Source organism: Xenopus tropicalis, chromosome 4 (genome assembly GCF_000004195.4).
Source record: "Xenopus tropicalis strain Nigerian chromosome 4, UCB_Xtro_10.0, whole genome shotgun sequence".
Classification (NCBI taxonomy): Eukaryota; Metazoa; Chordata; class Amphibia; order Anura; family Pipidae; genus Xenopus; species Xenopus tropicalis.
In genome coordinates this window covers 122,602,712-122,623,574 of record NC_030680.2, presented here as the reverse complement: position 1 = coordinate 122,623,574, position 20,863 = coordinate 122,602,712, and the positions used below count along the sequence as shown (strand labels likewise).

The window sequence follows — 20,863 nt, the reverse complement described above, 5'->3', positions numbered from 1 at the left end:
CAGTGTATAGCCCACTAGCATTTAAATGGTTAATACTCGGGTACCCATGTGGGTGCTAACATTCTTCTTACCCTCTCAGGTTTGGCCGTGTATTTACTGCCCTTTTTATTAATTCATCAGTTTGCACTGAGTCATGTTACCTCTCTCTGTCACCATTGTGCTCGCATTACTGTCATCTGCTCAGCGTCTGCTGCTAAACCAAGGGGGTCCTCCAGTCGGAGGGAGGCATCATTTGCGGTATGGCCCCGGGAAGGGGGAGAGGTGGGTGTGTAGAGGGGGATTATTTATAGCGTATTGTCATTTATAATAATGGAAACCCAGAGATAAAAGGGCTGACTAGAGGGGGGGGGTGGATAGAGTGGCGACAGAGCGTGTAACAAAGCGATTCTGAAAGTGCTGAAACATTGCATTTCCACTGACAAGTGGCTTAGCCTAGGTCTGTAGGAGTGTGTGTTGGTGTGTAACATGCAAGGCTCATCTGTGTTTGCTGTGCAGTTTCATCTGGGCTGAGATATAATGATGGAACCGCCAGAAGATAATATTCAGTGGGGGTAGTTGTATTACTTTATTGTGTGAGTGATGCTGTTCATGTTGAGACAGCTCTTTCCAGGTGGTGTTGGACTGCGACTCCAAGGATCCAAGCAATAACTGCTGGGGGATTCTTGGAGTCGTAGTTCGGAAACATGAAGGGCCACAGGTTGTCTATTGTGCATGTGAGTTTAGCCCAGATCTCTGCTCAAGGGTTACGTCCAATGGGAACAGTGATACTAAAATGCACCTTTTTATCTCAGTTCTTATAGTGGGTGGTGTAATGGGTGCAAAAGTGCAAATTTATTCTGGTGTATTTCTGTTTTTATGGGTTTATACTGAACACTGAACCAGACTGTACAGCGTCACAAAATAAAGCTGTAATTAAAGTGAATTCATAAGTACAAGGATTGGTTTTATTAATAGTATATTTATATACATTCTACTAAGTGAAACATCTAGGGGCTGATTTACTAACCCACGAATCCGACCCGAATTGGAAAAGTTCCGACTTGAAAACGAATATTTTGCGACTTTTTCGTATGTTTTGCGATTTTTTCGGATTCTGTACGAATTTTTCGGATCCAATACGATTTTTGCGTAAAAACGCGAGTTTTTCGTATCCATTACGAAAGTTGCGTAAAAAGTTGCGCATTTTGCGTAGCGTTAAAACTTACGCGAAAAGTTGCGCATTTTTTGTAGCGTTAAAACTTAACGCAAAACATACGAAAAAATCGCAAAGTACCGATCATTACGAAAAAAACGCAATCGGACTCCATTCGACCCGTTCGTGGGTAAGTAAATCAGCCCCCTAGACATAGACTTTCTGCTTATTCCTAGTTGTACTGCCATGTATAGCACATATAACAACTAAGGGCACATCTGGATTAACAAGCAAAAACAAAACAAAAAAAAGGCAACACACTAGTGTACCACTGGATTTTTAGCTTATCTATAACTATGTCTCCGGTGTGAGCCCCCACCATCGCAACTGCTAGCAATTTACTTGTATGGGTAGAAGCACTCCAACCGAATATACATTACATTTGTGATTAACAGACCTGATAGCATGGTAGTTATAACTTATAGTGATTAACATAACCAGGGGTGGCAGCCATGTTTCTAACCATTATATTCCCACTGAACGCAAATGGGTATAAAAACAGTGTGCCATGAAGTATTAGCAGTTGAAACTGGCAACCAGCTAAGCTTTTTTGCAACATCCTACCTACCAGCCATTCACAGATGTGCACTGGTGCTCAGAGCAGCGCTTAGTGGCCCCTTAGTGCTCTTGTACTTGTATCCCCAGTGGGTCAAGAATGATCCCTTGGGCATTTTCTCCACCTGTGTAGAAATACAGGCAGATAAAAGTCCGGTTCACTCTTTTATGTGCTTTGTAAGTGCACTGACAGGCATTGCATTGGCATGTTATCGGCATACGGGCGGATTTTGGCAAAGAAAACAATAGTATGCATTTTTGCACCATAATCTGCCCTGTGTGCATGCTCATATCTACTGGGCCATTAGCCTTACCTCCTTCCAAAAACAGAAAAAAAAACATTTGATGTCCCCAATAATTTGTTTTTAGGTTCTGCCCAATTAGGCATTCCCTAACAAAAGTTCCAGGCTGCACAACCAAACATTTCCATTAGAAGTACTCCATTAGAAAATACAGTTGCCACCTGCAAAGATTTATCTAACTCCAGTCTGGAGGAAAACTAAACAATTCCACCACATGCTTCTGGAGACTGTCTCATAGGGATATCTACCTATGTCTCTTTTGTGTTCTGAAATATGTTACTTCTGGGTACCAGTACATACCAGCTTTGCCCGTTTGTAGTAATTTTGGTCTGTTTTTACAGGCAGATCTGCCCCCAGGTTGTGGTGTGACACTTGTGCACCTCAACTTTCAAATTATGTCCAAATTCTCATTGGGATTGAGATCAGGGCATGACCTGGGCCGTTGTTAGACATTTGTATTCTTGCTCTTAAAACACTCCAGTGTTACCTTGGCCCTGTGTCTGGGATCATTATCCTGCTACTCTTTTTCTGCTACTTTTTTTGGCAGACTGAAAGAGCATCTCCCATATTGTAGTATTTGCCTGTGTTTTGCACGGTCTGTTTCTCTATTTTAACAAGATATGCACTTCCCATTGATGAAATTCAGCCCCACAGCACAATGCTACCCATCAACCATACATCACTATAAGTAAATCATCATAGCACATAGGGCTCTGATGGGAGGGTGGCACAAAAGAGGGTATAACTGAGCCATGTTGAAGCCCAAGATGTATTGTGAAAGGGCAAGGGTTTCAGCTCAAATGGGACCAGGTCTGGATCCCATAGGCTCTGGCATTTCAAGTACAAAGAGGCAAAAACAGTCCTCCCAGGCCCAATAAATAGTGTATGGCATCTATAGCATCATCCTGTCGGGCTGGTTTTCATCAGGGGGTATGGGCAGGGAGGATTTCAGACAGCATATCTTGGATGTCCCTAAGTTAAATTAAATTAGACCTCTCTAAGACAGAATGAATTCTCTTTCCCCCACCTATAATATCCCAGAGGTATCTATCACAGTTAACAATTCCACTATCACCCCATCTGTCCATTTATCAAATCATGTCACTTTTACTATTTCCAATGTACAATCAGCCAAGATGCGGCCAAAATTCTAATTCACTCACTCTCTGGACTACTGTGACTCTCTATTAATTGGCCTTCCCCTTCAGAGACCCTCCCCTCTCCAGTCCATAATGAATACTGTTGCTAGGCTCATACACCTTAGCAACCACCCATCCTCTGCCATGCCACAGTATTATATGAACATTTCTACAGAACAGTGTTACTTCTGACCGACCTGAACAACCTAAAGCAAATCTGCCTGGAAGAATGGGCCAAACCCACTCCTGAACAATGTCCAAAGCTACATCATTACCCCAAAATTGCTATTGTTACAAAAGCTTGCTCTACAAATGATTAAAGTGATTGAATACTTTTGCAATTAGCACATTTCATTTTTTTTGCATAAAACAATGGCACTAACAAAATATTTTGAAATTCAATGGTTTGAAATAAAATTAACACAGAAGATACAATTTGTTATTCAGTAAAAAAAAGACATTGATCTCAAGGGTCTGAACACTTTTGCAAGACGCTGTAGGGGGGTCATATACAAATACCCAAGAACACTAAGGAGATGATTTGTCCACATTTGAATACAAGTTTTTACTGCAAACTGAGTTTTTTACAACATAAATCACAAGTTTGAATTCAAGTTTCTGGAAACGTGAATATTCAACAATTATAACTAAAAATGTACATACATACATGCATTTATTACATGCAAAGATGTAAGCAGGGGGCTTACAAGGTGGCTCGAACCCCTTGTACATTACACCTTCACCAATTTCCTTGCCTTGAATCTACCAACTTCTTGCTATCTTAGGCTAATGTCCTATGGAGCGAGTTAGTCACCTGCCATAGATCTCTGCTACTGAGGGCAACTAACCACTTTGAAATGCCTTTCCACCGGCAACAACAGGAGTCACCAGTGGAAAGGCCTACTCACTGCTTTGGCTTTCAGAAATCGCGAAAAGTTGCCTGTAGGAGGAAACTGCCCTGGCCATTTGGGAGGCTCTTTCCCCGCTTTTTCCCCTTTGCTTTTTTTCAGCCCCTGCTGTTTAAGTTCTGTTGCTCCTATAGGGCCTATACCAATACAAGCCAGCCATCTATCTGCCCAGATTATTGGGTGGTAGAGCAAAGTGATTTGGCTGTGAGATGAACCCTGACGTTTTCCCTACAACTGAATTTTTCCATGCAGTTTGAACATGCAAATACATCTATGCATTGAAAAGCTACCTATAGTGTGGTCCCTGTCAATTCTTTTACATGACAGTTATGCAAACAACCAACTCCCAATATTTTCTCTGCAATTCTGTCTTTGAATTTCCCTAGTTCTATTTTTTTCATAATTTTTTCCTTTCTTACTTCATTCAGGTTCTGTTGTCTCTCATATACACACACGAAATAGATATAAAAAATATAGATGTGTGTGTGTGTATGTACCTTATAGCTGTACTGGTTATATCCAGCTGATATAAGATGCACCCACAAGTGTACAAGTTTAGCTGCTTTTTTCTGACATAATATATTCTTCTCTTTCACGCAGGGCTCCACAGACTTGGCATTTGTTCCTCCTCTGTATTTTGATGTTCTTGCTACATCTGACTCCTGTGACTCCAGCAGCCCTCTTTGTATTGTCGCTCCTCAGTGTGAGTTGTATACAACACTAGGAGAAGAGCATGTCAAGCACAGGTAGGTCCCGTAATATAATGACAGTTTCTTTAAGTCTTAGAGTAAAATAGGTGGCTAACAAGGAAAATATGTGGATATCATTTACAATAATAATACATAAGAGTTGCAAACATTATTCATTTCCCTAACAGCAGGTTAGGAGCAAATATGAGTAGCACCAGCAATATAATTTTTTTCTGTCTCCAGTTGGCAGGAATCATTTTCCGTTACCCAGGTGACCTGTAAAGACTCGAGGGATGGATTCAGTTCTTCGGTAATTTCATTACATGTACACCCAAATGATATTCCATGGTGCCTCCCACACTATTTATACCATATCACCAGGAGTTTGTAAAGCACAATGTTAATGTTGGCCATATGACTCCTGCCATCTATGTTACACCTCCACTTACTGTACCACAACTATACCATATTCCATATGCTGCCTTTAAAGTGCTTGTCCATTACTTATAGCTCAAGGTTTCACCTGTAGTTCATTTGCAACCTTATTCTTAGCATCCTTACCCTGCTTTGTTTAAAGTTCCTCCCATACAAAAAGTTCTCTTTGTTTTACAGTCCTATATTAAAATGCTCCATTTCATTTGTCTCTATTGAATTATTCCTGTTCCACACATAAAATCTATTCTCTTATATTTGTGCCCCAATTTTTCCAAGTATGAATAGTATAGTTCTGAACAAATTTATACCCATCCTGCTAAATATACCCCTTTTTGTTTTATCAGAGTTGGGGACTAAGTAGTGTTTACGAAGAGGTTGCTGAGATTTTTGAATCAGAGGGTGAAATGCACTTAGCGGCATACCATGGGGACCCCCCCAAAAAATCCCAGCAAAGGAGCTCTACCTCCATGCCACCAAAGAGGAGTGTCTCTCCCGCACCATCAAACCACAGAAGTATTCCTCCTGGGAGGCAAAATGAAAGGAGTGTCTCTCAGGTGAGACTAAATCAGAGAAGTACCTCTCCTAGAAGATTAAACGAGAGGAGTGTCTCTCCTGTGAGAGTAAATCAGAGAAGTACCTCTCCTGGAAGGCCAAACCAAAGGAGTGTATCTCCTGCAAGACTAAGTCAGAGAAATTCTTCTCCTGAAAGGCCACATGTGAGGAGGAGTGCCTCCCCTATAAGAACACATGAAAGAAGTAGCTCAGCAGTAAAAACCCAAAAAAGAAGTGCTTCCCCTGTAAGGCCTATGGACCGGAGCACCTCCCCAGAAAGACATCAGTATGATGGCCCATCACCTTTGAAAGCACCCCAGAAGAGCACATCTCAATTAAAATCTCAGCAGTGGATTGGAACCCCATTAATATCTCAGCAGAGAAATTCCTCCGCTATAAAACTTCAACAGAGCCAAGCCTCGCCAGTAAATTCCCACAGGAGGAGTGACTCCCCGGGAAGATGCAGTCAGAGAAGCACCTCTCCTTTGGGATCCCGGCATAGAAGCACAACTCCCACAAGATCATACCAGAGAAGTACATCCCCTGTTGCATCTCAGCATAACAGATCATCCACCAATACTCTCCACCAAAGAAGCACCTCTCCTGTAAGACCCCTGCAGCGAAACAAATCTCCTGAGAGAAACATGTCCATATCAGAACAAAGGGGTACTTCTTATGGTGGACAGGCACTCAACTCTTCTAGAAGGCCTTCAGTTTCAAACGCAGGTGGGTACAATCCCCTAAGTACAGTAGTCTAGATGAGTTGATATATTTTTTAACTGACACACTCCAAGGCTGGCAATCTGTGGATTCTGGCAAATGCCAGAGGGGCTGCTGTAAGATGCCACAGACACTCACTATTTAGTGGGCTGTTGGGGGGCTGTTTGGGCCTCTGTGTACTTGAAATGCCAGGGCCTGTTTTGAATCCCAGTCCGAGCCTGACAAACCCTAAATACATTGCGCTCATGATTAAGTAACTAAAGGATTACAATTCACATTAAAATAATTATGTGAACAATGGCTGCAAAATTAAATAGCGGAAATGTAATTAACAAAAGACAGATGATATATTATATTGGAGTTTTTTTCTTAATAGTTTTTATAGATATTAAATAATGTGTGTCATTCTTATCTTTACAGTTAAAAAAGAGTCTCACTCCCGTACAGTTCAGAACGCACCAAACCTTGGGGTGAGTCGGCGACTTACATCATCCACAAGCTCCCTAGACTCTGATGGTGGCTCCCGAGGCTCTAGTAACCGTATACCATACACCGCTTTGGCAGATATACCACCAGCCAAACGTCTAGGGCCTGGTTTTAAAAAGAGCAAAGCTCCGAATAACCAAACACGTAGCCCTGGAAGAGCTGAGGTGGAGAGAATATTTGGGCAAGACAGAAGGTATGATACTTAAGATACTAAGGTAACATAATACCAGGTACAGATGGGCAGAGACCGGCTGTGAAAGTCTGCCTAAAACAGTATGATAAAGTTTATAAAGTATGTTATCCTTACAGACTAAAGGAAATAATCCTTGCGTGAAAGAGAATTGTCATCCCACCCAACATATATAAACTATCATTGTTTACCTGTGAAGAACCAATTTTTTCACCCTTTCTGTTCCCCCTTTGCTTCATATTTTTAAAAAGATTTATTTTTAATATGTTTAATATTATTGAATTTTTAGAATATAGTTCTTTAATGTGTGTTTCAGCAGTCCCATCCCTCTGTCTATCTATAGTTGTAAGCATGATTATTCCAGTACTACTGTAAGCATCCAATCTTGATTTGTTCCTTGTATAAATTGTTTACTATTATAATTGTTTTTATTGTACTGGGTCTCAGAACAGCAGAGGCGCTTGAAGCTTTTCAGGCCCTAGAGGCTGGATTAATTGAGAGACTGCCAGATAAGAACCCATCCTTGCAGAGGAGGCTCACAAGAAGGCAATCTACTCCCTGTTTGTACCCAGAGGTGAGAAACCAGTGGATTTGGGGAACAGAAACCTGTGCCAAACTCAAAACCAAAATTGTCTTTCATTGCAAAATATAATGCTCCTTTGCGAAAGTATTCAGACCCTTGTAAGTAACAAATCCTACACTGGAATACTGGAATTCTGTTCTTTGTGTTGATATTTAAATCAACATACCAATTCAATCTGGTTCAAATCTGTTGTTTAGTAAGAATTACTTTTGCAAGTCTCTGTATGAAACTTTATCATTTGATATTAAGAGGTAGGGCACTTATATTGTATTGTAGTTTGTATGTCCTGTTTTTGAACTTAAGTGTATCCTTATCAATAGGGTTGCTTTTCTGAATTCATTTTGTACTTATAATAATATGGTTGGTTTCAGGAGTCAGTGCTTATGCGCCAAGAACTGAGGTCGCGGAGAGCAAGTCTACACCCACCGCCAAGAACAGACAGGGTGAGAAGGCAGATATATCACAATGACAATAAGCAGCAGCAGAAATTATATTTTCTTTTAATTGCTTTCTATATTTTTCTATTTTAACATTGGATTTGCCTAATGTACCTGTAAATAAAAGTGTCCATTTAATATAGGTTGACATGCAAAAGTGAAACACAACAGGCTTAAATATCTAAGTACAAAAATAGTCTTGCCCTGGAGTAACAAGCTCAATAAGAAGATCCATAGCTGCTCCTCTATAACATATGCCTCAGTGGAGTAAATCATATCAACCAATCATATGTTTGCTTTCAGATTTTACCAGCAGCAGATTGATGATCAAAGCTGACATTAGATTGGTTGCTATGATTAACTGCACGCAGACAAATGGAACAGGGGTATTAAGTAAAAAGCATTACATTAATTATTGTAAAATTTCTATATTAATCATGCTGATGTGCCTAGAGCATTTTAAATAAAATATGGTGTTTCTCTTGGTTTTAAAAGGATTGTTATAGCAGCCCGGGCAGATGGAGCCGGGACTCCTCACCTCATCGTACAGGGAGCCAGGTAAATGACTGCCCAGCTAGAAAGAGAGACACTCATTGGGGGATGAGGTTCATTAAGTAAGTATAACATTAGTGGTTGCTTTTGGAATCTGTCTAATCACCATTTATTCTCTCTCAAAGGGCAGACAGTTATCTCCAGAGCCCGAATGGATGAACAGGGATAAACTATTACGCCCTACTGAAAGACAAGACAAGGTTTGCTCTGTGCGCTGCACTCTGGTCTCTGTAAACCCCATGGGTCCCATAAATAAACTAAGTACTTTGAAGGGAAAAGCCTTTTCTGGATTACATGAGGAAAATGGAAAAGCAAAAATTCTTTAACTCCCGCCGCAACTGGTTAGCGAGCACATAAATTTTGTTTTGATTTGCTGGGCTCTTAAAGACTTAATTAGTGATGGGATATTTAAAAAATGAAAGTGTTTTAAAGTAATTAGAATATAATGTATTAGCATACTTATGCATTAGGGCTCTGGCACACAGGGAGATTAGTCGCCCGCGAACAGGGAGTTTTGCCACGGGCGACTAATCTCCCCGTGTGCCAGAGCCCTAAAGGGGGAGCTTGTCTAGGTGATTTGGGGTCAGGGTCAGAGGACTATATACTACAAATTTACTGGCACATTAGTATATCAGTACATTAGTTATATTAACTCTGCCCTTGGCTGGTATTTTACCAGTAAGTAGAGGTTGCCAGGTGGAAACCCTAAGGTTACTAGCCAAGCCTGTCCTTACATATTGAAAAAACAACCATTAGATATTTGGGAACTTTATATCACCCATATCATTCCCCAGCATCCAAGAAAGAGTACAACAATATAAAGCAATTTAACTGATGGATAAATATCTACAGCAAACAAATTCCAAATGCCAAGCCTCTGTCTCCTCTTGTACCTGACCATTTGTCTTTCTTTTCATCAAACTCCTAATCATTTTTTTTCTGTTATTCAGAAAGAAAACAATAATCAAATTCCTTGGACCAACAGAGAAAAGTTGCTTAAACCGGTGAGAAAATTCTAAATATATATACCACCTTTGGGGGGGGGGGGGGGGGGTATGGCCTGAATCACCATTCTATCTTTTATATTGGAATGGGCCTGGATTGCCAGCAGAAATATCTTCACTTTAACAAACATACCTAAACATGGGGAGGTGTTTGTGTACCAGAGTATTTAAATAGTGAAAAATGTTTAAGATAATAAATAACAACATTTATAAAAAGTTGATTAAAGTCAGCTATAAAGATCATCTTTGCAAGGTTTTGAAACATGGCATCCAATGGCTCATGTCCGTAGGTTTACTAAATAATAAAATGGGCCCAAAATAAATCCTCAGTGGGTAGGGAAGACTAGTAGTATGCACTATAACATGCTACTTCAAGATATAGTACTAAGTATAGCTTTGACAAGAATCAGTAAACTCAAAGTAACCATGATGCTAGCTGAGAACTTTCCCAGGGAACTTTACCAAAAACCCCCATTGTAAGTAAAATAAAGTAAAAAGTCTTTTGTAACCATTCATTTGACTATTTTAGTGCATACAGCACATTTGCTGGCCAATGGGCCTCTGTCAGGCAAAGATTTACTAGTTTGTTGAGCTGGCTAAACTAAAATATTGCAGATAATATTGCTCCCCCTTTAACAATAGGATCATTGTATGTATGTATGTATGTATGTATGTATGTATAACTTTATTTATAAAGGACAAGTGTTATAATAAATACAATAAATAAGTATAAATACACAGGGAGAAAGTGCCATGTGGTATGAGACACAGTAGGAAGGAGGTCCCTGCCCCATAGAGCTTACAATCTAAGTGGTTGGAATAGTAAAATATAATAGCACTGATAAAGGCATTCTGTTTTCAAATTTGTAGGTTGAGAGTGTAAGCCCCAAGCAGAATGAACATCCTTACGCAAGGCAGTCATTCAGATCTCCCTCCTCTGATGGATGGAACAAAGAGGTGAGTTTTACCATAAGAAGGAGCGCCTAATACAGTGCTAAAAAAAGGTCCATACAATAAGTTGTAATGCACAATAACAAATGGCAGCGTACCCAGTGTCTACCAAGAGTGTAGTGGGGGACTGAGGTGCAGTGGCAATAGATTTGCAAAATAATTACCTTGGGCAGCAATAAAATTTTGGTGAGGGACACTGTGTTACTGTATGTAGTTATTCTGCAGTAATTTCTAAACTTTTTGATCCAACAACTTGTGGCAAGTAGGCACCTATGTACAATACAGAATCTGAACTAAGGGGGGGGGGGGCAGTGATGTCAGTCGGCTGCCAATGGCATTGATGGTGGGGCTATGACATCACACCCATGCAATTGGTGCTGGCCAGGAGGTTTTGAACTGGGCAGTCTCTTCAATAACAGACAGGTGGCAACCCCAGTGACAAATTAGATTTGCTTTATGGCATCATTAGTGGAAACTGGCAAATCAGTGTAAAACTGACCCTGTGTACTCAGTCATATTTTTTGTTGTAAAAATATATCTCCTTTTTCAGTTTTCTCCCTTCTTTCACTAATTCCTTATCTAACCTTGCATTTCTATTTTACCTCTTTATCTGTTTAATTGTACATTTATACATTTACAATGGTACATTGTATGTAAACTTACATAATTTATCATGACTCAAACACAATGTAATGCACTAGATTTATACAGTTTGATGTCTGTATGCACTTGTTGCATGGACTGTGTTTTGTTCCACATTGTACCTGGAATAAAAAAAATAAACAAATATATCCAGGAGCTTAGCCACAAAATTTTGAACCCATATTAATTAGAATAGGGTAATATATAGCAAGTAACAGGAAACAACTCCACCACAACTTTAACCGTTTCAGTCCCGGGTGTTATAAAATATATGGTACCGCTATAAAAGTGCCAGTGCCATAGATCTCACAGTCTCAGTTTTCATGTAAATGCCACATGTTGTGTACTGGCGGTGCCGCAGGATTGAAGTTTTACTATCACTATTTATTTAATTTTATGACTGTATAATAAATTTAGATAAAACAATGCCTTGTGAAATGTCAAGTAAAATTGAAAGGGAAATGCAGACATGCTGGCATTCATTTAAAATGAAAGCATCAAAGAAATAAAAGTATTTTTTCAATTCTATAAAATACAGTATTGTGGAACTGAAAATAATAAGAATAGCTGTAATGCTGTAATGTACTTAGACTTAGATTATTTTGGACCATGTAAATATGAATATCCAGATCTGAAAGATGTGAATGTATAAAGCAGGCCTGTAGGTACAGTAGATATCCTACCTGTTGTAAAACCCTAACAAAAACATGTCAGGGTTTTACAACACGCTTGTTGGAAACCCAGGTTCCAGCAAGTTTGTTCAAGAGATGCAGACAGCAGTGAAAAGCTCATTGGTATATCATTCCCAGGTCCCAGGTTGCTGCCCTATGTCCCTAACTTTTGAGCAGCTCTAGTGTAAAAAATCAGGCATTTTGGAGAGAAATGGTAGCACCCCGGATGTTATTCCAATAACCTTTTAAAATAAGTGTCACTACCCCTTAGTTCCTTCCTGGGATCTATGAAGATCATGTGGTTGGCTGTGTACTTGTGTGGAATTCTCAATATTAATTAAAGGGGTGGTTCACCTTTGTAATAAAATTTATATATGGCTTTTCAGTGCCAAAAGAAGCATTTTTGCAATATATATGCATTAGAAAAAATTAAGTAGGTATTCAAGTTGCTAATTCAAAGTGTTTTTGGTAAAAGTGTAAATCTGCAAGATGTTTCTACGGCACATTTTTCATGTCATACCATCAGACACGCAGCAGGTTTCCAGAAGGTTTCCACGCATTTCCACTAACCCTTAAAGTTGCAGTTATTCTCTCTTCCATGTTTTCAGCACCAAGGAGTGAAGGAGCCATTGGCAGAACCCCTACGCAGAAACTCGCTGGGATCCCAGCATCAATACACAAAGAGGACACCTGTGGCACAGAAGGAGGAGCTACAATACAGGTCTTCAAACACCAGTGGAAGCCAGAATCAGAAGACACAGCCCGGGTACAAGCTTTCAGCAGAGCCCCTTCCTGCGCAGGAACCACTATATAATAGCATAACAGGCTCCAGCTATGATTATATTTCAAAAAATGACTGTGATGGACTCAAGTATAAGCCTGCAGGTCCACTGTCTAGCCATACGCCAGAACCACAACCACAACAATATTCTGGTACGTACCTCAGCACTGAATGGTCACAGTATAAAACACAGACAGAGGAAGAAATACCTTCTCCTATACATGTGCCCAAGGAGACAATTCATTTACGGACTGCATCCCCTCAAGAATCTGTATATAGGAATTCCCATAGACCTTACACATCATCAGGAGGAGCAACATCTGACATGGCATACACAGGTTATCTCAGGCCTCAAACTCCTCCAGTTGAAGCTAGTAGGAATAACTCTTTGGAGGATTATAGACAGCCATCAGATTTAATAAGGAATTCTGCTGGTGGGCACAACTCACACATGGATCCCACTTATGGTGTCTTCAAAGGGTCACAAAAGCCACACACTTCTGAATCACACAATAAAGACTATTACGGAACAATACAAAATTCTGACTTACTTGGCTCTGACAGGTCAGTTTTGAAACATTCTAATGGTCCATTGCACTCTGAGAAATGGCAAGTTCAACAAGTAGCCACAGGATACCACCTCAGTGAGGGACCACCAGCCCTAAGGCAGGTGCCTAAACACACAGAGTCCCGTGACAGTGACTTGTATCTCAATACAAGTGTGAAAGATGGACAGGTATTTATCATATCGTGTTTGGAATTGCATGCGTGCAGTGTCTTTTTTTTTTATTTTTATGTATTTTATCTTATTATATCTGTCTCCAAACATGTATGGTACATTCCCTGCAACTGAACTACAGCTAACAAAATGCACCAGTGTCACAACTGTAGGGCTTGGAGTTAAAATCCTGATATTTGTCTAAATGTTTTGCACCTTTTGTAACTTTTTAGGATATTTTCTGTTATATTTGTTCCCTATTTTCACTTCTTACATTTCTGGAGCCTCATTTCTGCAGACTGAGAGGGTCAGGGTGAGAAGTCAGGAAAGGAGAGACAGGGCTTTGTATCATCTGTACTGGAAGGCTACTTCCAAGGTTGCCAAGGGCCTGTATTTATAAGGAGTGGTCTCAGAACAAGGCCTTGAGGTGCAGAGACAGTAGATCAAAACTGGAAAGGGGAGATTTGAGAACAAAGACACTGACACTGCAGTGAGACAGGTAGGGTGAAAATCAGGAAGGGGGCTTTATTTCTGTACCATTGTTTGGGGGGGGGGGCTTCTGATTTGGTCAGTTGATGGTTCCACCTACCTGTAATGCCTTTGTCCTGTGAGCCCCTCTCACTGGGTCCTATACTATAATGTGCCTTTAGGTGTGCTCCATCTGAGTATTGTGCAGATACAGTATAAGTGGCAGCAATGTATATGTCTGCTCTCAACATCTGGGTTTCATTTTCCCTGTGTTAGTAATAATATAAATGATTTGTATAGGATGGTGAACATTCAGACCAGCATACATCTAATGCTACACATGCAGAATTGAATGTTAGACTAGGCAACAATAAAAATAAATCTTTGTAAATATTGTACAACTATAAAAATAAATCTGCAGTACTAATATATGCAAACGTATTCCATGTTTGTGACAAGATATGAGCTATAAAGGGAGTCTAAATTTGAAAACAAAGTATGCCTTACTCATAAGTAGAGATGCATTCTGTCTTATCACCCCAAGCCTTTTCAGTAAATTATGTGTGTAGAGTTTATTCTGCACAAATTTGTAGTTCCACTGCCTAGCTTTGGTGGAAGTATGATATATACAGGTATGGGATTCATTATTCAGAAACAAGAACGTTGAGAATTACGGGAAGGCTATCTCCCATAGACATTATTTAATCAAATAATTCAAGTTTTTAAAGATTATTTCCCTTTTCTCTGTAATAATAAAACAGTATTTTGTACTAAATACTATCTAAGATATAATTAATCCTTATTGGAGGCAAAACAATCCTATTGGGTCTACGGGTATGGACAGGTATGGATATATATATATAGAGAGAGAGAGAGAGAGTATAGTACTCTGTGTGACATGCATTGTCAGCATGCAGATCACTGACTGACTGGATCTCTAGACAGCCCTCCTTTTTCATGGCAGATTCAGCTTTGTATGTTTTGGACTGTGTAGTTGGCTATGGTCTGTTTATTTTTGCACAATAAAGTAATGCTAAAGGTGCTTTGTATTCCTAGATAGGGTTCAGCCCAAGGCTAATGTCACATGATGGTTTTTTCTGTTGTCATTAAAACACACATCCCACGCTATGTGTGTAGTAACTGTACACACACAGAGCGGATTTTGGCAGAAAACTATTTGTGTGTGTATTTTCCAAGCAATTCCATTCCGTATGCACAGGGAAAGGCAGATCTAATTTATGCCTATTACAGGTATGGGATCCCTTATCCGGAAACCCATTATCCAGAAAGCTCCGAATTACGGAAAGCCCGTCTCCCATAGACTCCATTTTAATCTAATAATTCAGAATTTTAAAACTGATTTTCTTTTTCTCTGTAGTAACAAAACAGTACCTTGTACTTGATCACAAATAAAATATAAATAATCCGTATTGGATGCAAAACAATCCTATTGGGTTTAATTAATGTTTTATTGATTGTTTAGTAGACTTAAGGTATGGAGATCCAAATTACAGAAAAACTCCTTATCCGGAATACCCTCGGTCCTGAGCATTCTGGATAATGGGTCCCATACCTGTACTACACTTATGGATGACACTGGTGTTTTGTCTCTAGCTGGGAAAAAATGCATTGTTGTGAAATTAGTCTAAAAGTGGGTGAACTTGGGGTCGTATTTACTGTAAAGGGAGCAGATAGTGAACTGATTGCAGCTATATAGCAAACATAGTGCCTGCACTTTACTTCAAAAACTGCATTAAAAAACATGTATTCTACTAATGTGGCTACCGTTAGGCTTCTATCCTTCCTCTCTTTAATAAATCTTGTTTGCTCATGTTTAAGAAGCAAGCACACTCTGTAGGAATGTCAGCATAGGATTCAATTAGATGATTCTTCTACCTTGTGTGTTTACTTCATAGGTATATCTATGACTTTGCCATGTCTCTTCTGTGCTCTTTCAGTTCAGGGAGGGTTCAGTTATTTAGTAATACTAATAATAAAAAAAGTATTTTACTGGGGGTAATTTGGGAGATATGATGTCAAGCTTCATCTTTGAGATCTTTGTTCTATTTTATGAGTCTGCTTACCATGCATAATGATGAGGTTACCAAGGGCCTGTGTTTTAAAGGAGTGGCCCCTTGACAGCAGCTCAAGACTGGAAAGGGGAGTGATAGGAACAGAGATACCGGAGTGGGACGAGTAGGATGGAAACCTGGAAAGAGGCTTTACTTCTGTACCAATGTTTCAGTGGATGTGTTCTTGCCATTTGCAGTGTCCTTGGGCAGAAGAGATTGTTAGACAAATGTGTATATTGACTTTATGTATATTTATATGTTGGATCACTCTTATTATTCCTTAAATAAATAATTGTGCCCTTCTGTGAACCTCTTTCAGTTGTTCTCCATCTACTTTTCTTTGGGTTTCCAAAACCGTGCCCTATAGACCAGATGCTTTAATTAATGATTTATACATGGGCAGAATTATGTTTGGCTCCTATTGAATTGCCTCCAAAAAATGGTATTCTACATAATGAAAGAAAATATAACCCTGAGACACTTTATAATATACAGTTGCACTCTGACCAAGGACACTGCCTTTTCATTTTCTGCTGATGAAGACAGAATAGGGCTTGCAAGGCGAGTTTTCTTCACAATATACTATTATTTCCCCTAACCAAAGTGCAGGATCTATTAGCCACACCTCCACTGGCAGAAACAATATTAACATGATAGGTGCCCTTTAAGTTAGGGTTACCAGATCACTTGAAAATTCAGTAAAGTCTAATAAATGCATGTGGTAGGGCAGCCCTACTAGTTGGATTTTCTAGAAGTGTCCCTGAATTTCAAGTGATCTGATCACCCTACTTTAAAGGAATACTGTCATGGAAAAACATGTTTTTTCAAAACACATCAGTTAATAGAGCTTCTCCAGCAGAATCCTGCATTGAAATCCATTTTTCAAAAAAGCAAACAGATTTTTTTATTATTTAATTTTTAAATTTCACATAAGGCTAGCCAAATTCTTCATTTCCCTGGGCGCCACAGCCATGTGACTTGTGCTCTGATAAACTTCAGTCACACTTTACTGCTGAGCTGCAAGTTGGAGTGTTATCACCCCCTAAGGGGAAAAATTTGACACAGAGAGCGACTGGCACATCCAGATCACCACCAAAACAAAGTAGATAGTCCTTGGTTCCAAATTTATTGTTGTTTATACAGAATTATACATAAATTGTGTAAATAAACAGGATATATGTATAATTGTGTATAAACAACAATAAATTTGGAATGCTTTTAATTTAAACCAAGGAATGTCTTCTTTGTTTTGGTGGTGATCAGGATGTGCCAGCTGCTCTCTCTGTCAAGTTTTGCACTTAGTTGGCTCCTCTTTGCTGAAGGTCCGGAGCTTGAGCACCTGGACCCACCATATTAATGGGTAAGCTTCTCATACCAGCCCACACATAACTGTTTCCATTGTATCATACGTGATATCACCCCCTCCCAGCAGCCGATCAGCAGAACAATGGGAAGGGAGCAAGATAGCAGCTCCCAGTAGATATCAGAATAGCACTCAATAGTAAGAAATCCAAGTCCTGCTTGGGACTCCTCCAGTTACATGATAGTAAGATAAATAATAGGTTATCTGAAAGCAGTTCTAATGTGTAGCGCTGGCTCTTTCTGAAAGCTCAGACTCAGGCACAATGCACTGAGATGGCATATACCACATTGCTTTGTGTTAAGGCACAAATCTAGCAACAAACATACTTGGTTAGGACTGAGCTTCGTTTTGCTGCTGAGGGTGTTATCTTGCTGCAGTCGATTTCTTACATTCTCAGTTGCCTCTGTGGTAGGTATACATGTAAACAGTGAAGTGACATCAAATGATACCATTGTTTCTTCTGTCTCTAGTTTAACTCCATGAATCTTGACAAACTCTTTGGCATTTTGAATATGATGCACTGTTTTTGGCCAAGTATTTTGCAATGCTGTAAGTCACTGAATTGATGCTGCTGACAATAGGCCTGAGTGGGGCTCCATCTTTGTGCATCTTGGGGAGTCCATATAAGCATGGTGTAGCTTCTCTGGGGTACAGACGGTGGTATAAGGCTCAATGAATGACTTTCTCCTTTTTAATTTGTTGTAGGCAATCTATCACCTTTTTCTTGTAACTGCTGCTTGGGTTTCTCCTTAAAGGTTTATATGTATTGCTATCACTGAGTAGCGTGGTCATTTTGCAGTCATAGTCAGTTGTGTTGAGCTGTGTTGAGCTTTATCTGCTGGCAGGATAGTGATTTTGGGGTCCTTACTAAGAGACTTAGAGATGTCACCTCTCTGAAGAGTTACAATGTGCCATTGTGATTGGATTGGATTGGAAGAGTTTATAGGCCCAGGACTTCACACACCATTCAGTGGACTGAAGAAGCTGCTCGGATGAGTAGTGAAACGTCTCCAGTTGCTCTAGATTTACTTATACTAGATAGTAGAGTGAATTATTTGCAATGTAATTCAGAAATAAAAAGTACACCATAAAAATCATAACAGAATCACTTTAAGTCAATTCTCTCCATCCAATTGAGAGGTATTATCGGGTGTTTTACCACTGAAACAAATTGCAGACAACAAAACTCCCAATCTGTCATTGCCCTTAATCCCAGTAGTAAGGCCTACTTTGGCCTCTGAACCCTGCTATTCAAGTGGAGCACCAAAAGCCTACATTATGGCAATCCTTCCTCTTTTATCAACTAGAGGACAGGGTATCCCATAATAACCTGAAGGCAGTGGGGGAATACGTCCCTACTACAGGACACGTCACCCCTGTGGAACATTCTTCCAACTATTTTCACATCCCTACAGATTGATTGACATTTTAGTGGCTTTGTTATTGTCAATAAATTCAGTTTTTGGGGCATACATCTTCATGCTAACATTTTATTAGCAGTTGCTTGACACTGACAATGAAAACAATGAAACATTCTCATATTATTTTTGGTAATTATTTTTAAAGACTGGCTTTATTTTTTGATTTAATACATGTGTTAACTTATCTTTGTACAGCATGTTCATCAGACTTTTCATACTAAGTGCTGAACAAAAACCAAAAAAAGATACATGGTATCTTTGCCTTCAACGCAGGGACATTTTAAGAAATGAGCAAAAGGGTGTTGAACTACTTGATACAATTAATGGTTATTTTTCTCTGTTTAACTGTTAATAAAAAACTAAATAAGTAAAAAGTAATAAAAAAAAAAATAGGCAAAAGGGGCATTTGTCCAGGCTGCCAGGATAGGGGGGCCAACAGAAGACATTTCATCTGTGATAACTTTTGACAGTAGCATCCTGCAGAGATGGCACACATGGTTATGTCTTTGTGTTTTTCTTGTGGCATCACCACTTTGTCATTCATCTGCTCACATGGCTGTTGGCCCAGAGCAACACACCTGGAGGTCATGTCTACCTCAGTAAGCACAGACCATTTCTTCACTGCCTGTCTAATTATATTGTTCACATGCTAGATAGATTTTCTATCTTAGATTTTTTGTAGCAGTCAATATTTAGCCAATAGGACAGTGCACTTCTGCAAATACAGTGCACAGTCCTGCTGGTGTGAGAAAAGAAAACTACTAGGGCACATAAGGTGGGGACTGAACGAGAGCCAGTTGCCGGAAAAAAAAGCTGGGTGAAGCACTCTTCAAAAGAGCTTGGGGAAATCACTGGCTAGTGAGAGCCCCCCTGTGAAATCTGGGTTGACTGGTACCTTAAGGAAAGTGTCCCATGGATAAATTTCTGCTACTGCGGGTGACTAATCTCCCCAAAAAGCCTTTGTACCAGCAATAAAGGGAATCACCTGTGGAAAGGCCTACGTTGTTTTTCCTCCACAACGAGTATGCTGTTCCACCAGATATTTACTTTGTTGCCAGTGGAAAGGCATTTTGGAGAGATTAGTCATCAATGGTAGCAGAGATCTATCACAGGCGACTAATCTCTCCGTATGTCATCACCCTTAGGCTAATGCCACACGAGGCGTAGGGCTGAAATTTTCGGCAAGCGGAAAAGCGCTTGCCGAAAATTCAGCCCTACGCCTGCTACTTGTGCCTGCACCCGAATTAATGGGATACGCTTGGGTGCAGGCACATGTAGCCGATATACGCATGAAAACGCGAGAGAATGCGTATATCGGCTACATGTGCCTGCACCCGAGCGTATCCCATTCATTCGGGTGCAGGCACAAGTAGGAGGCGTAGGGCTGAATTTTCGGCAAGCGTTTATCCGCTTGCCCAAAATTTCAGCCCTATGCCTCGTGTGGCATTAGCCTTAGCCTGATGCAAGTTAGCCGTCTGTGATAGATCTCTGCTAATGCACAACAAAGGGAATCACCGGTGTAAAGGCCTACCCCCTTTCTATTGCCCGTGATAAATCTCTGCTACTGCAGAAGACTAATCTCTCCAAAATGCATTTAAACACCAGAAACAAAGGGAATCGCCAAAGGAAAGGCCTGCATATCGCTTCAGCTTTGCCTGCAGGAGTAAACTTTGCTTAAATTCAGAAGTTCGGAGTGGTTAGTCGCCCACGGTAGCAAAGATCTAAAAGATCTATCTAACTAACTAAAGATCTAACTAACTCGCTCCGTGGGCCATCAGCCTTAAGCAGCCCTGCTTCAATGTAACAGTCCCTGCGACTCCTCTAGTGAGACCAGGGACCACATGTCCATCTGTTAGGGCAATGACGCTAATAGTCGTGCCTACAAAATAGACAATACTGATAATTGCTTTGTGTATTTTAGCAGAGACAATTCTCAGTATTGCTATGGAAAGTCATTTTCTGGCATTTTGTAGCCACAACAAGTAGCAGGCTACAGTAGCTCCATGTGTCACAGCCCTTAAACCAGTCCAGG

General features: G+C 40.0%; 2 protein-coding genes across 2 annotated transcripts; both read left to right on the top strand.

Moving 5' to 3' along the window:
- The first annotated feature begins 683 nt into the window (after positions 1 to 683).
- On the top strand, positions 684 to 8,806 carry LOC101731880 (TRIO and F-actin-binding protein-like). Its single transcript, XM_031901342.1, has 8 exons — positions 684 to 713; positions 4,697 to 4,842; positions 5,029 to 5,095; positions 5,565 to 6,498; positions 6,913 to 7,171; positions 7,616 to 7,742; positions 8,123 to 8,194; positions 8,684 to 8,806. Exons 1-8 carry the CDS (start codon positions 684 to 686, stop codon positions 8,804 to 8,806), a joined length of 1,758 nt encoding a protein of 585 aa, XP_031757202.1.
- Positions 8,807 to 8,869: 63 nt separating this feature from the next.
- LOC108647343 lies at positions 8,870 to 14,035 on the top strand. Its single transcript, XM_031900387.1, has 4 exons — positions 8,870 to 8,940; positions 9,691 to 9,744; positions 10,615 to 10,701; positions 12,617 to 14,035. Exons 1-4 carry the CDS (start codon positions 8,896 to 8,898, stop codon positions 13,640 to 13,642), a joined length of 1,212 nt encoding a protein of 403 aa, XP_031756247.1. The 5' UTR covers positions 8,870 to 8,895; the 3' UTR covers positions 13,643 to 14,035.
- The last annotated feature ends 6,828 nt before the right edge of the window (positions 14,036 to 20,863 follow it).

What these genes read in the sequence shown, in the direction of transcription:
- LOC101731880 (XM_031901342.1), top strand. Translation starts at nt 684, where the DNA reads ATGAAGGGCCACAGGTTGTCTATTGTGCAT. An exon ending in ACAGGTTGTCTATTGTGCAT is followed by an intron (nt 714 to 4,696) that starts GTGAGTTTAGCC and finishes TCTTTCACGCAG; the next exon opens with GGCTCCACAGACTTGGCATT. An exon ending in GAAGAGCATGTCAAGCACAG is followed by an intron (nt 4,843 to 5,028) that starts GTAGGTCCCGTA and finishes TTCTGTCTCCAG; the next exon opens with TTGGCAGGAATCATTTTCCG.
- LOC108647343 (XM_031900387.1), top strand. Translation starts at nt 8,896, where the DNA reads ATGAACAGGGATAAACTATTACGCCCTACTGAAAGACAAGACAAG. An exon ending in GAGAAAAGTTGCTTAAACCG is followed by an intron (nt 9,745 to 10,614) that starts GTGAGAAAATTC and finishes TCAAATTTGTAG; the next exon opens with GTTGAGAGTGTAAGCCCCAA. An exon ending in CTGATGGATGGAACAAAGAG is followed by an intron (nt 10,702 to 12,616) that starts GTGAGTTTTACC and finishes CCATGTTTTCAG; the next exon opens with CACCAAGGAGTGAAGGAGCC.